Source organism: Centruroides sculpturatus, unplaced genomic scaffold, assembly GCF_000671375.1.
Source record: "Centruroides sculpturatus isolate CEXI.00-Female unplaced genomic scaffold, Cexi_2.0 scaffold444, whole genome shotgun sequence".
Classification (NCBI taxonomy): Eukaryota; Metazoa; Arthropoda; class Arachnida; order Scorpiones; family Buthidae; genus Centruroides; species Centruroides sculpturatus.
In genome coordinates this window covers 367,302-384,261 of record NW_019384864.1, presented here as the reverse complement: position 1 = coordinate 384,261, position 16,960 = coordinate 367,302, and the positions used below count along the sequence as shown (strand labels likewise).

The following is a 16,960-nucleotide window of genomic DNA, read 5'->3' as shown; positions in this document are numbered from 1 at the left end:
TGATTGGTAGCGACAAAACAAAACGATTACACTATTGTCATTTTTTATATATGATCTATTTCCATATTTAAATCATACAACTTTAATGAAGAACACCATGGATACAACGATAGAAAACACAAACAGCTCGCCTGAAGTTGAGGTAAGAATTATACAGTCGAACCCCCCTATAACACTGTTGATTATTCCGTTTTATATGAATTCCATGTTGTATGAGTCACTTAGATTTTACAAATACATGTGCCGGGCTGTGAACGGCTCACGTATTTGTAAAATCTAAGTGACTCATACAACATGGAATTCATATAAAACGGAATAATCAACAGTGTTATAGGGGGGTCGACTGTTATTTACATTTACATAACTGTTAACATTTAAAGTGTATTTCTACAGATTAAATATATATTCATTGTAATGAGTCTAAACGACGTATCACCAAGATTGTATTACTTTCCCGGTGTTATATAGACATAACACGGGAAAGTACTAAAATCAAGCAATGTTATGAGGTTTTAAGTTGTAATTAAGATTATAGAAGGTATTTTCTAAATAAGTTCTAATAATACCCGGAAAAGTTATGCAATTCGTTGCTGAATATTTTTGATAGGAAACGGCGAAAGAATTTCAAGACTTTACAGACCTTATCGGTACATTTGGAAGATGGCAGAAGATTTTATTAGGGGTAATCGCGTGGTCTGCCATTGTTATGGCATTAAACAATTTAAATTGGCCATTCTTGGCGTACAAAGTGGATTATTGGTGCATGAGAACACCGAAATACATTAACATGACTATGGAAGAGTGGAAAAATATCAGCGCACCTTTGGAGATCAGAAACGGGAGAACAACACATAGTCGATGCGAAGTATACGATATTTACGATACGAAATACGGAAAAAACTTTTCAAAGATTCCTTGTCGCTCGTGGGAATACGATCATTCACAATATAAAAACAGTGTCATTGAAAAGGTAACAATGAAAATTTTTCAATTATATATATATTCGATGATTGATTTTATTTGAAATTTTCAGTGGAATTTAGTTTGCGAAAGTTCTTGGTTGAGTTCTCTCGCTGGCTCTTCTTACTTCGTGGGATTCCTCGTGTCGGCTATTGTATCTGGTCAGATATCCGATAAGTATGTAAACTTGTCTTTAATTTCATTAAAATGTTTTAGTTTTAAAATACATATTAATTATATCAATATTTACGTAGATATGGCAGAAGACCAGTGATAATATCGGGAATCGCGCTTCATGTAACCTTTGGGATTCTTTGTACATTTTCTCCATATTACTGGATGTTTACTGTATGTCGTTTCTTCTTATCTGCAGGAAAAACAGCGTGTAATCTCACGTTTTACGTATATGGTAAGTCATAAATTTAATTCAAACAGTAAATCAAATAACAACGTACTTTGGCAATGTTCACATATAGACTACAATATAGACTAAATGACCTAAATGTTTACGTCGAAAACATAAAATCGTAGTGACGTACTTAGTGTATTTTAATCTATATATATATATATATATATGGACGTGTTTGTGCCTATACGTCACTCTGCAGCCAAAACTACACATCGTACATGAATGGTGTTTGCGTGTTGTAGTAGCCCCAAGTCTTCCATCGTGCACTAGGGTGGTCGCGTCTCGATAGCTATAAGGGTGTGAGAGATATGGGGTTTGAAAATGGTTGACTTCAAAAATGTGTAATGCTTCAATGAGAATATTCCAGTTTTTTCTAGAAAATTCCAGAACCCAGAAATGAAATTCGGTACACAGTTAGGGTACGTCATGAAAACGCACACTAAGAAGGGATTTTTTGAAATAAAACCCCCGGGGGCGAGGGAAAGCATTAATTAAATTCGAATTTGTTATTGCATATTGGTTTGATTATAGAATGATTGTAAACGTTCCAAAGAATTCATCAATTTAAAAAGTGTTCCTTTGATTCTCAGCAATTGTCATCATTCTCGGCGAGAGGTATTATACAACAATTACTATGGTTGTTGAAATACTGAATGTAAATAGGGTTTGCTTGCAAAATCCGCTCGAGCGAAGCCGCGGGTAACAGCTAGTGTGTTATAATTACAAATTTTGTAATTCGCCAGTTCTGTATTATTCTATTGTATGAATAAATTTACTTTTAACAATTTTAAGTTGTTCCAATTAGGAGAAGATAGAGAATGCTATTAATACACATGGATGCATTAAAGAATAGTTGAATTGTTTCTATCAATATACTTAACATAAAAATTCTCTGGCATCAATACGAGGAAATCTCATATTTTCGAACAAGTACGGTACGTAAAGTTAACTTTACAGGGTCTCGCTTAATATACTGTATTAAGTTCGTGTCATTCAACTGAAATACCTGTATTTAATGCAGATTGCCGTGAATTCAATACGCACTTACCATGGATAAGTCATAAGCAAATTTTCGTATGAACATTTGTATTTAATTTGAAATTTAACATACAAATGTTTTTTGTAAATATAACGTTAACAATACTAAATTATCTTTGTGTATAGTTATGGAAGTGGTCGGACCAAGCTACAGAGAAAAGGTAATAGTAACTGAGAGTTTCTTTTATACCACGGGGATGCTTCTACTTACCGGAGTATCTTGGTTCCTCAAAGATTGGACTTATATTCAATTATGCAGCAGTTTGCCATCCATTATAACGCTCCTGCTCATCAGGTAATGTTCATTTGATATTTTTATTGTTTTTATATGTTATGAAAATATGTTTTGGATTAGTTTTATACCGGAGTCTCCGAGATGGCTGCTAACTCACGGTCGATTACGTAAAGCCGAAGACGTTATACGAAACATAATGGAAAAGAATAAAAAACACACCGAGAACTTAACCGAAATTATTGAAGAACTTTATTGGAAAATTAGAACGGTAAACCGATTTTAATAATACATAGCTTGATCTTTCTATTAAAAGACGATGATTTGAAATAATAAAATAACGATTTCTTCAAAATATTTGTAAATAATCATTTGACTGAAGTGATTTGAAATGACTGTTGAATTTTAAAAATAAAATCAGTTTGCGTTTGGAAATGGAATGAGATATAACCAATGGCGGCGGGGGTTAAGGGGACAGCCTCAAGTTTCCTCAGAAAAAGAGGCTGACGTTGTAGGAACACAGGATGTAGGATAATCCAGGTTTTTTTCACAAATAACATCTGTCGAAAATGTGTTTCTAACAATATATTTTTTTTACTCCTGTTGTGATCGACCAACAATGTATTAGATTAATTAAACATGTTTTTTAGTGACTACGGATGAAAGAGTCAAAATGGGGTATAAATCTTATATAAACATTTCTAATATGTTTTTGTCTGCTGTACAAAATAATAAATATAAACCGCATCTAAAGGCTTTAATATATTTTTTCGGCTGTTTTTGTCAAATTAATCGCCTTATAAAGTTCAGCGTTATTGCAATATTTATGTCGTTTCACATTTTATGTTGATTCTCTTTTTATTAAGTTTTGACTAATTAACTAATTATTTAATTAATTTTTATGGTCCTTTATGAAAAACTAGTTACTTTTGTACGTTCCTTGTCAAACTAAAAGTTGCGATAGATTTGTTGTAATCTAATTTCATTGCAGATGTATCGGAGATTTAGTCCTTCCTATTTACACAATATAATAGTAATATGGATAAATAAATAAATAAAATCAGATCATCTTTATTGCAACGTCCTCAAGATCTTCCCGACCATCCCTGAAACACGCAAACCACTCGAAAGCACGAGAGCGGGATAGGACATCATTTCCATAAACATGATTGATGAGGGCATACGTCTCTGTTGCACTTTTACCCAACTTGTAACAAAACTTAATGTTCACTTTTTGTTCAATGACAAAAGCGTGACAGCACTTTCTCACAGCAATATCTGAATGCAGTACAGAAAAAGAACGCGTTACGAAACACGAACAAATCTTTGCAGACAAGTAGCCAGATTGTTGAACTATTATGATAAACTTAGACAAGTTGCTGCACACTGATACTGCAGCGCTACACGAACAGTCCTGTAATTAAATTGTCACACCTTGTAAATATATAATTAATATATATGAAAATCTTCTTTACTAGATACGATTTTTTCCATTGTATTTGATCTTACTCTTACAGAATGAAAATAAGAGGAAAATGAACTTTTTTGAATTGATCAGGAATAAAGAGTTACGCAAGATTACTTTCCTCATGTACATCTTATGGTAAGCACTTTTCATGAGTTTCGATATGTTCGCGTATGAAACAATTTTTCATTTATAAGAGATAATTCTGTGCTTTTTTTAAAATTTATACAAATAATAAATTGTATTATATCCCTCAAAATGAGATTATAAATCAAAACATGTATTAATATAACGGTCTTATCTTACAAAAATGAAGTGACATACCCAAACCGACTCCATTCTATTAACTTATTTTAATAAATTAAACACGCTACTGAATCTCTTCCACCACTTTCAGGTTAGTAATAATATTTGACACCTATGCATTATCATTAAATGCAGATATCACAGGAGGAAACATCTTTATTTTCTTTGTTTCATTTTCATTACAATATTGTGTTTCTGGTGTGTTGATCATTATTTTACCTCGCTTTGGAAGAAGACGTATTTTGATGTTTGGATGCCTTCTAGTGGGAATCACTTCGTTGCTGATAATAGCTGTTCCAGACGGTAAACATCAATATTGCTAATTATTAGTTTAGTTTTACTATTAAAACACAAGAAATTATAATTCGAAAAGTATATAATTTTGTTTTGAAACGTCTTAGCATTTATGATCTCATCACGATTCTGAATATTACGATCTTTTTAAAATAGATATTATATGGCTGAGGGTCGCCTTGCTAGTGTTGTGCAGATTTTGCGTAACGATTGAAATAACTGCAATATATGGATATACTTTAGAATTGTACCCGACTGTAGTTCGTAACGTGGGTATCGGATCGTGTTCTACATTTGCAAGAATCGGAGCGATCGCTGCACCATTTATGAAGGATCTTGTAGGACTTCACACTCGTCTTTAACATTGATTAACTTATTTATAATACTTTACAATATAATGTTATTGTATTTGTCACAGAGTGAAAAGGTGAACTAGAGCATTCCCTTTATTATAGTAGGTGTATTGACTCTTTCGTCTGGTTTGTGCATTTTGCCTTTACCCGAGACCAAAGATTTGCATGATACTTGTCAAGTAAGAAATTATTACGAAATTTTTTTAGAAAATAATTACATTTTATAATATTATTCTCACTTAATTGACTCAAGTAAGTTTTATAGAAATATATTTGAAATAATTTATACAAATATGAGAAAATGTGTTGTTAAATTTTTGCAGTAATACAGCAGAAAATGAAGAGGAATAAAAAAAAACATAAAAAAGAAGAATGAAATAAATGACTACTTCAAAATGAGAAAATCACTTAATGTTAAAAACATATAATTATTGCACGAAAAAAACATTATTTTACATGGAAAATTATTTGTTTATGGTGGGAATAAATAAATTAGTGTTATTTAAAGAATATATAATTTAGTGGCCAGTAGTATTACCAGGAAGGCCTTTGTATAGATTGGTTTTAAAATTGTTTTCACGTATGAAAAAAATGGTATTGCATTTATTATTTTAGAAAGAATAAAAACTAGAAAAGTAAAATATCTGTAGATGATTTTTTCAACCTTTTTAAAAAAATGTTTTTTAAAAATTATAAAATATATATAAAGAATTGCACCATAAATAAATAAATATATATATATTTGTTACTTATACAAGATATTTTAAGAAAACCGCAACTCAAAATCCGACTTAAAATACATAAAGCTGGTGATATATGAAGACCATTAGTAGATTTTAAATATACAATATTATCTAATTTAAAATTATTTAATAAGAATAAATTAAAATAAGTCCTCTATTATAATTATTCATTTAAAAACACCGATGAGGTATTAAGAAAATTGATGTAAGTAAAGATAAATTCAACATATAGGTTATTAAGTTTGGGCATAGTTTCTATGTACTCATCAGTAAAGTGGGAACTTATTAACGTAAACTTTAGTATTTTTTTTTATTTAAAAAATGGCCTTAAAACGAAGACTTCTCACATTAATTCTATGAATTATAGCTGAACTTGGTAATAAATAAATAAAAATGTTAATGGTTGAAGAGCGTTGTGGTAAGGAGAGGTGTGTTAAGTAGTTTTACTGTTAGGAGGAAGGTCGCGTGATCGTAAAGAAAAAATTAAAAGTTGATAGTGAGTAATATTATTGGTGAGGTTGAGCATGTTTCAACGTATTATCTTGGATACTAGGAATAAATATGAACAACCCCCTGTTGGATTTGATCGTGTTTCAACAAGCTAAATAAGTTCAGTATCTCGCTGGACATCTAATGCCACACTCAGTTTATATCCTGCATTCGAACGCTACTGTGCTTGTATTTTTATTTCTGGAATATGGCTCGCAGAGATTGTGTAATTTCTTCTGATAGCTTCTGTTATGTTTGTGATGAATACACAGTGAAAAGGCAACAAAGAAATATAAGTGAGTTTGTGAAGAAAGCTTATTTTGCGTAATTCAAACTGAAACTTGAAAATCAAAACAAAACAATGGGAGAAAAGGAAAAAGAAGCATGAGTAGTATAAAAAAGAGAGTTCTACCCCACAATTTTTAAGTCTAAAAAAATTCAGTGAATTTAATCAAATCAAAAGTATAATTCACTGAATTTAAACTGAAATTAGAAACCACTGAAAATCTCATTGATTCCTACTTTTATTCTTTTAAGTCATTAAATTTAATCAAACCTGTAAAATGTTACTCAAAAATAAAATATAAAAAAAAGTCAAACAAACTCAATAATATCTGCTTTATACTTATTCCAATAATCTCTTGTATACAAATTTAAAATTACACATCTTATCTAAATCTTCATTCTCTAATTTTTTATTAAATCGATCAGGAAGAAAAACTTGAAATTCATTCAATTCTCTGTCCCTAAGAACTACTAATTTTTTATAACCAAAGCGAATGGATATTGAATTGGATATTCATAATCAATTTCCAACTCGTTTAATTTCCTAATTGGAGTATTTTGAAATTTTTACTAATATTGTTTAGTTTTTTCAGTGTCTCCATTTATATAAGAAAAAATTTAACTACAGTAGAACCTCGATTATTCGCCCTAATTGGGGACTGGGGTTGGTCGGATAATTGAAAAGTCGGATAACCGAAAAGTATGAAAAAATCCATTATTAGTGTAGTATATTATTATATCCCATGTAATTAGTATATTAGTATATCGCTATTAACCTATTTTGCGTTGAATTTTCATCGATGTTAAGCCTAACAAAAATTTTTTAAAATAATAATCGTCGCTATTGTATCGTTAAAAATTAGAAAATTAAGCTTCGTTTAAATACTGGCTCCCTTTCATGGTCGAATGAGTGTTGCCAGCTAAAACACGTAAAAATAATATTAAAGTAGCCAAGACATAGCCAAATATTGTAGCGCCACATCACTAGCGGACATTTGAAATTTGCCGACTAGGACGGTCGGTTAACCGAGGGGTCAGTTGATCGAAGGGCGGATAATCGAGGTTCTACTGTAATATTGAAATAGCCTTATCTATCAATATGAAAAAATTTACCTTGTGGTGTACGTAAAAATCTACCATGAGGTGTATCAACATAATCAAAGTTATGTAAATGCCCCCTTCTATCCTTCCAAATATAATAAAACATTTTCTTCCCACCGTATTAACTCAGGTATTACGTTGGTATTAACTCAGTACGAGTTAATACCAACTCAAGATTACTAATATCAATTTCCATTTATATAGAAAAAAAATTAATCAGTATAATTTATAAATATTGGAATATTATATCCAATTGAATGATTAACGTTATAATCCTTGAGGTTCTCTTCATTATCTATAGTAGTTTTAATTGAAATTATATCTCTTACATTGAATGGAATAGTGTTTTTTTTTTTTATAACTTTGTGGGTTTCTCCTATCTCTAATTTAAAAGCGAATATTAATTTATCATTGATTAATATACCTGCAGATATTTTTAATGATTGGTTATTACCTGCTAAATAAATCTTACTAATTAATCCATCAGATTCTAACACGAATTTTTTATTATCTGAGAAAAAATAAAAATCATAAACTTTTAAAGTCCACTCATCTATATCAAAATTTTTACCATAATCTATAAAATCCCTTAGGATGAAAGAATTGAAAGAACTTGAAGCTAATAATCCATTTTCTGTTTTTTTAATTATATTATTCAGATTTTCATCTAGATATGATTTTGTAACTGCATCCGTGTCTTCAATTGGATTTTAAATTAGTTATTTTTTTATTTTTTGCATCAAACACATCCTCTTCTTTTATCGTTTTTTTTTTTACACTTTTTTCGCCCTGTGGGCACTAAGAGGGCCTCTTTTTGCAAGCCCATTATGAGTTCGGCCAGATCACAATGGGGCAGCCGGGTGGTGAGGGACGGGGCCCGACATATCCGAACAGACGGGTCCCCCAGAGCGGTAGGCTGCCACCTTGACTGCTCGGCCATCCGGCCGCTCTTTTATGGTTAAATCATTATTCTTTAAATATCTTTTATTCACAACATTTTTTGTCTTCTGTTGGATCATGCACATTACCAATTCTTTCGTTTCTTGCATTGAAAGCACCATTATATATTCTTAGACATCTACTATCTAATATCCGGAGTTTTTTACTCGTTTCTGTTGTGAAATTATCTATGCTTAAACTTATTTCTTTAATATTTTTTTCTGAATTAGTTTTATCTGTTATGTGATCTAATATTTTAAATTTATTATCATTTTCTTTAGCAAAAGCTTTATTTCATTGATTGTTTTAAATTTATTATCAACTAGCAGACCCCGCCACGCGTTGTTGTGGCTCAAAATGTATCTATTATAAATGTATAATACTTCTCCTGTGGGGGAAAATTTTTCGAAAAATTTTTTTTAGTGTACATTCTCTTGACGTACCCTATTAAAACGCAATCAAAAACGCAAAAACCCGCATCTAAAATAGTATAAATAAAAGCAGAGTTCTTTACGGTAAGCCTTAATTCTAACCATCTCCCTTCAGTGGGAGGAATTTCGACACGTATATTATATAAAAACACGTGTGTATTCGAATTGTGTCAAAATTTCAAAGGAATCGGTAGTAACAAGCGAACATTACATTTTTATTTATATAGATAGATAGAAATGATCCGCTTTAGTTCATTTTCACAGAAAAGCATAATGCCTCGCAGAAAAGCAAACTTAGGGCGTCGTACTCGTAGCGCCATCTGTTGGACGTAAAAGCCTTAACCTAGATTATATATTTTAATTTATATTAATGTTTAACGGAGTAATATACAGCCTATGTCCACCCTGACGTTTCATTCTAGATATTGGTGAAAGAATTTTTGAAATCGGATGAGTAATTTCGGAGATTACCTGCTGCAAACAAACTTACTTACATACATACTTACAAACATTACCTCTTTATAATATTAGTATAGATATATTCCTTGTTTGCAGCATCGTTTTCATCTATTGAATGTTCGCAATATTTTAAAATCTTATTTTGCATATCATAATTTCCATCATACGTTAGTTTGAAACCATTACCTGCAGGATCAGGAGCACCTTCTTTTACTTCATCATAATAAAGACCAAAAGGAAATCAGGCCATTTAATTACTTTTAAGTTTTAATGGTTTCAAAAGTCCTGTTGTACATATTCATAAATCCTTTTTTTTCGACTAAAACGAAACAAAATCTATACGGTTTAGCAGGTGTTTTTCTCAATTGCCAAAAGAATTCAACTTTCAAATTATCAACATTATTATAAGAGGGGTGATTGGATACATCGAAATGAATTATTGAATACACTCTTCCATAATTTGTATAACTTACTAAACAACCAGACTCTGTACTGTTAGTATTTAACCCCGCCGCTAAGAAATCAGAATAATATCTTGAATAATCTAATTCTCCCGGTTTAAAGCTAACATTATAATCTTCTGTTGGATATTTATCATTATTAATTCTTAACCAACATCTCATCATATCTAAGTTATCGAATATCATATTATTTTGATTCTGATCGTTTTCCTTTTCTTGATATTGTGGGATTACAAAAATATTTCTGATTTCATCTGTGATTGTATTTACAATTATTGTTCCACTAGAACCATTTTGAACGTTACTTTTAATTAATCTAACAGAACACCAATTAATTTCTATATCCGATGAGGGATTTAAAGATACACTATTAAAATTAACTTGTTCTGTATATAATTTAATATGTGGTTAGCAAAGAGAAATATTAAATATTATAACTTTATAATTCGGATTGCCAACATCGGTATAGATCATATCATTGAATTTCTCCAGAACAAAAATCTAACATCGATGTTTGATATTATTTTCCTGAAGTCGTTGAAAAATCCAAACATCTGCTTAATTGGTATCCACAGTTTGATCTTGTTACAGTTTTTACTTAATATCCATCTTTCTCTAAATCCTTCATTATAATTTGCATTTTTTTAAAATCTTTCTAGAAAGGTATTCATTTTTTTCTTTAGTTTCAAGAGATTGATCATCGGCTCCATCAAATATCAAAATTTGTTTATCTGGTGATTCTGAGGTGTCAATGAAAAACAGTATATTGGTTGCTTCGGAAGTAGAATAATCTTTTGTAAAGTTTATAAGACCGTTAATGTGATGGACTAAAGAGGGTAATTCAATTTCTCTAATTAGTGTCTTACCAATGTGTAGTTCAGATCTCGAAAATAAATTTTTAGTATTTACCAAGGTTACGTTATCACTTCTGATCAAAGAACCATCCTGTTTCATAATTTTCAGTTTTGGGCAGATATAACCACTGGAATATAAAATCATATCATTTACATCTTTAATATTAAATTCATATTTCGCTGATTCCTTTTCATCAACGGTAACTTTATCTTCTCTGAGCTGTTTGTACTGAAAACTTTCGATTTCATTGTTGAAATAATTAGGAAGAGTTAAATCCCAAATCTTTTTCATATATTAGTATAAAAATTTCTTGAATCCTGTTCCATATAAATCTATGTTTATTATATATTTATAATTTATTTTGTATACTAGTACTTTCTATGTATTAACAGGACTTATTTTACTGGGAAATTATGGATGCAGATATTTAGTCTTACAGTTCAAAAATAATGTTCTTTATTTAGTTCAGGTGAACTAAATATTATATAATTTACTAATGTTTACTAATAATTTACTATAATTATATAATATATATATAATTTACAAAATAAATTATAAATATATAAAAAAAATGACAAAAAGGCATAATAATTATGTTTATTATAATTCATTTATTTTGTCTAAAATTAAACGATAAACAACTCTCTGTTTATTAAAATCAATTAAATTATCATCCTGATCGGTTATCCACATTCGAATTCTATAAATATAATGATTTCTATTAATGTCAGCAAATATGGGATTAATCTCTTCAATTTTGATGAGATGAGACGGTGTAAAAGAATAAAGAATATCACTCGTGAAATCGTTGTACTCTACTCCAATGATTACATAGCAATGAATATAAATATCATCGATTCCTTTCGAAATATTTGCTATGTATTTTCCTTTCTGTTCTTCATCTTCATATATCTTTGGTTCAAAACCTAATATCTCGTAGAGTTTTCCTTTACTCAGATCAATTTTATATCCAGGTTATAAATGAATTATAAATCTCGTTGTTGCAAAATGAATTCCAAACTTTATAGGAAGTATTCCAAAGAATTTTACTAAAAAGTTATGTGGTTCTCGAAGAGTGTAATTTCCATTTTCTATCGTTACGTCATACCACTCTGTTTTATCAAAATATCTAAAGGTGTTGTTATTAAATTTTTCATGGATATTATGCCAAGAAACTCACATAGACATTGATTCCAGAGCTAATTTCGAATTATTTACGGTTAATAGATTTTTAAACTCGATTGTAAAGGCTTCTGATTTATCAGCATTTTTCGAATCTAAAACTATTAGTTTCATTTATATAAAACAAAATTCTCATTAAACTCGCTCGGTTCTTGCGTAAATGAGTATAAGACTTCAATGGGCGATTTACCTTTATTTCTTTCTACTATGTATTTCATGCAATAGTAACCACGTCTAACAGGAGTATGATTCTGAAGAAAACTAGAGTTATATCTTACAGTCGACCCTCCTATAATTACGGTCCCTATAATTACGATTTCTATAAAACTACGAAAAAATATACGTATTTTGGAAATGTTGAGTCGGATTAGTGTAGAATCGATTAATTTTATGGAAGAAAACCTTTCAATCAGCCGTAGTCCGTAAACTTGACACGTGTCGGGCTGTGATTGGAACGACTTGTAAGAAATCGGATTCCTAATAAATCGGAACGTATCTATATATTATAGGGGGGTCGACTGTATTTCTTTTTTAGATGTTTTTAAATATTTTATGATTTCTTTTGGAATTATCTCTCTTTTCAATCTTACATTTTTTAACTTATATTCTCCAAAAAATCGAAGAATTCAACGAAGGGATATTTAGAATCATTATAATAACAAACCCAGTGTGTGCCACCTTGTTTTTATTTTATTACATACGGATCTGGTTACTTTATCTATAGCTTTTTTGGCTCCCCATCCTGAAGCACCCGATAAAGCTCCCGTAGCCAAAGCGGTTAGAATAGCCTCCCCTATTTCATATATCATTCATTTGTTCGAAACATTGCTAAGAATGAACTATTACTTACAAATATCAACTACAGAAGGCCGGATAGCCGACCGGTTAAAATGGCATCCTTGCCACTCTGTGAATCCGTAATTAAATCCAAACGAGTCGAAGGGAATATATTCGGGAAATATTCGGGAGGTCCATCCGGAAATATCGGGCCACGCCCCTCCCCATTCGACCCCCGTTCTGGGTCTAGCTAACCCATAATAGACTTGCTAAAAGATCTTATTGAACACAGATAGAAACAGTAGAAAAATATCGGCTGTACATCAGAAGTAGTCTGTGAATTTTAATCTTGACTTATGAAAGTTATATTAAAAGTTCGATTTATTTTTGCACTTTAATTATAGACCTAGAACACTTTCGAGTGCAAGTGTCACCCTTTACAAAACCAAGTAATGAGCACGCAGAACAAAATTCTCTTAAGTACATACTATGTAACAAAGTTTTCTATACTTTTACAATGTATCAAAAATTACAGGATGCATTGTCTAGGAAGAACAATTCTTCGAGAGATGTTGCACGATAATTTGCATCAGTTCGTCCGGTTTGTCCATATGAATCCAATGACTGCATTCTTTCATATGAACGACTTGCAGTTTTGGAAACATTTTCTTCATATCTTCGATGTCCGTTTCCCTGGAAATAATGTTACAATCAAGTAACTTGTTACAAAAAAAAACAGTAGAAGCCAACACATATTGGAATTACTTACAAAACGTAATCGGAAGATCCGTATATCAACAGGGTGTCGTTTCCATAAAATCCTCTCAGAGGGTATCTCTTCCTGAGGGACTTCTTCTTGCATATTTCTGTTTCTATAATATCGATATTTGCTTTCCATTTCAATTGGTTGTCAACTTGTATCAGATTCGACATGATGATTTTTCTTAAACTTGAAATCTAAAAATGAAGAAAATTACACATCTTTCTGTTATGGCGCGGCAACACTTGGGCGATCTTCCTAGGTAAATACCTTCCGAGAGGTCTTTTTAATGGAAACTGGCCCTTTTTTAGGCGTTACAGACGAGGAGAAAACTCGGAGAACTCCACGTGGTTAGCCCGTCCGACCGAACTCCCAGTGTTCAGGGTACGAAGACCACTTGGCCACTGGTGAGCATACACATCTTTCAACATATATTTTTACTTTCCCGGATGTTTTATATATAACAGAGGGAAAGTACGGAGAACGATCAAAAATGGCCCTCCAAGATTTTTGGGCTCAGGGAATCTTCAAACGTCCAGAGAGAAAAAAAAAATTGGAGATTTTTTATGTATGTATGGATGATAGTGTGTATGTGGGCACTATTTTCTTGAAGCTTAATAACTTCAGCCTCTTTTGTCAAAAATTCCTGAAATTTTGCAGGGAGGTTTGTTATTAGAGAATTAATGTTACTAAATTTTGGTATTAAAGGTCGAGGGAATGGGGCGATAGAGGAGGGATCGTGTGTCATACCTTGATTTCGGTCGAACTTAAATGAAGTTTTGCACCTTATTAGCATTTACATTTTTTTTATAAAACCCGTCCCTAATCTTAGAATTAAGATTTTTGCTATTTGATAATAATTAATTATATAAAAAGTTTTTTAAATAAAATATCGTAACAGACGATGACACACCAGTTTTAATGTTGTTTATGGGAAAGTTAAGTAACTCGTAGCTGAATTTTTTTCTAAATCAAATATTGTAATTGCATTGTATTAAATCTTGCATTGTCTTATTGTAATTGTGACAACCCGAACTTTAATGAAAATCTTTTTTCGATTTCATTAAACCTATTTTGACAACTAACGTTGTTGATTATCCTTTACGCCCTGAGAACTTCTTATTTTGCACGTTCTCGGCGGAGAAAGCGACGCTTTTCCGTGATCCTTTGACCTCCCGGCCGTGCGCTATAGCTTTAGTATCAGAACTGACGGCCGAATGGGGCAGTCACCGCCCATTTCTCCCCGATGCAACAAGTCGCCACACGTTCCTCCGATGGTTACAGTCATCACCCGGTCCTCAAGTAACATAAAACTCTATGCCTCTGAGTACGGATTACCATCATCTCTGAATACAAAATAACCTCGATCGCAACGGGAGTAAGCCACAGCATCTCGAATATTCCCGACGTGACGACCTCCTCCAGTGATAAATCAAATAACGGACAGTCCGACCCATCACCTTCACCTGTAGAAGATCTCACCAAGTCCCAGGTGTTTACGCCAACGCGCGATTTATTGTAAACTCTCTCTCTCTCGCGACCACTTACGTTATATAGATCCATTACTATAACCAACACAATACCACCTTGGCTATCCGGCAGGAAATTGTTATGCCTAACTATTAGAACATGGAAACACGATTTTTGTCGTCGTTGGGTCGTTTAGACATCGTTCCTCATCAAACATTAAACATGTTTGATGAGGAACGATGTCTAAAATTTCAGAATATCCGACTTGGAGTAGAGTTCATTCTGTGTATACCTGGAAGCGAAAACTATTATGATTTTCAACGTTTATCAACGTTTTGATGCTCCCTGAACCCAAAAATTAAAATACAAGGGGAAAATGTCATTGGCATGTATTTGTGTGTGTATGTTTGTTCTATTTCCTGACACAAATTATTTACGAACCATGAGGACAGTTCTATAACTCTTAGTTACATAACTAATACAGTAGAGCGTCGTTTATCCGAATCAATTGGGGACTGGGGTTGTTCGAATAACTTATTCTTCGGATAACCGATTATGTACAAAAAAATATATTAACCTATCCCGTGTTGAAATTTTTCTCCGTTGCGTGTCGCTTCGCGTTAAATTTTCGTCGATGTTAAGCCTAACGTAAACTTTTTAAAATAATAATCGCGGCTATTGTATCGTTAAAAATTACTTCTTTATTTTGTACAAACAAAAAAATATATTGAAAAATATAAAAACCAAAAAAATATATTTTAGAAGTTGATCTNACTAGCTGTTACCCGCGACTTCGTCAGCGGAGGTTTTGCAAGCAAACCCCATTTACATCCAATATTTCAATAACCATAGTAATTGTTATATAACACCTACCGCTGAAGAGAATTGCCGAAAATCAAACGAACTATTTTCAATTTGATCAATTTTCTGAAACGTTTACAATCGTTCTATAATCGAATCAATATGCAATAAATTCAAATTTAAAACAATTCGAACATTTTAAAAATCGAAATAGATAAAAATATTTATAACAATGTCGGAAATGTTATCAATTTAATACACTTAAGTACGCAATGAAGACTAAACGTAGTTGAAAACAAAAAATCGCATCTAAAATAGTACAGTAAAAGCCGTTCTTCCGGTTAAGCTTTAATGCTCTCCTTCAGTCCCCGCGGGGGAATTTCTAAAAATCCCTTTATAGTGTGCATTGCCATGGCGTACCCTACTAAAACGCAGAAAAAAACAAAAAATCGCATCTAAAATAGCACAGTAGAAGTCGTTCTTCCGGTTAAGCCTTAATGCTCTCCCCCACTTGGGAATGATGTCTTCTTAGTGTGCGTTTTCATGACGTACCCTAACTGTGTACCAAATTTCACCTCTTTAGGCCCAGCGGTTTGCTCTGGGCAATGATGAATCAGTGAGTCATTCAGTCAGTCAATCAGGACAAGCAATTATATATCTATATCTATATATATATATAAATCGACGTGTGTGTCCCTATATTTTACTTTTCCGCCAAAACTACACATCGCACATGAATGGTGTTTGTATGTGGTAGTAGCCCCGAGTCTCCATTCGTGCACTATGGTGGTTGCGTCTCGATAGCTATATGGGTGCGGGAGATATGGAACTGAAAGTAGTTGAAAGTGGTTTTCTATTTCGAATGTTTTGTTCGAATTTAAATTCGAACATAAAATTCGGATATTGGTTCGATTATAGAACGATTGTAAACGTTCCAGAAACGTTGAAAATAATTCGTTTGACTGGACGTGAACAGGAGACGTTCAGAAATAGAATCGGGACTATGTCTCTAATTAGTCTGGAAACGAGAGACCTAATTCTTGCATTCTGTGAAAACGGGTAAGATTGGCTATAATGTAATTATCTTAATCTTCACTATCGTTACTTTTTGCCCAGCGAAGCGGGTCCTTGCAGCTAGATTCTAGATTAC

The 16,960-nt window shown here is 32.1% G+C and overlaps 2 protein-coding genes across 2 annotated transcripts in view; one reads left to right on the top strand and one right to left on the bottom strand.

Annotated features, from left to right (window-relative positions):
* LOC111630741 (organic cation transporter protein-like) overlaps positions 1-5,066 on the top strand; it is a 12,113-nt gene extending 7,047 nt beyond the window's left edge. The window contains exons 6-13 of the mRNA XM_023374894.1: positions 608-970; positions 1,034-1,137; positions 1,215-1,369; positions 2,534-2,702; positions 2,763-2,910; positions 4,157-4,242; positions 4,502-4,713; positions 4,861-5,066. Coding sequence (XP_023230662.1) covers positions 608-970; positions 1,034-1,137; positions 1,215-1,369; positions 2,534-2,702; positions 2,763-2,910; positions 4,157-4,242; positions 4,502-4,713; positions 4,861-5,066 — 1,443 coding nt within the window. The remainder of the gene's footprint in view (positions 1-607; positions 971-1,033; positions 1,138-1,214; positions 1,370-2,533; positions 2,703-2,762; positions 2,911-4,156; positions 4,243-4,501; positions 4,714-4,860) is intronic.
* An 8,258-nt stretch (positions 5,067-13,324) lies between these two features.
* The window catches only part of LOC111630740 (protein ABHD11-like), an 11,049-nt gene continuing 7,413 nt past the window's right edge, over positions 13,325-16,960 (bottom strand). The window contains exons 6-7 of the mRNA XM_023374893.1: positions 13,549-13,736; positions 13,325-13,472 (exon numbers count right to left, since the gene is read on the bottom strand). Coding sequence (XP_023230661.1) covers positions 13,325-13,472; positions 13,549-13,736 — 336 coding nt within the window. The remainder of the gene's footprint in view (positions 13,473-13,548; positions 13,737-16,960) is intronic.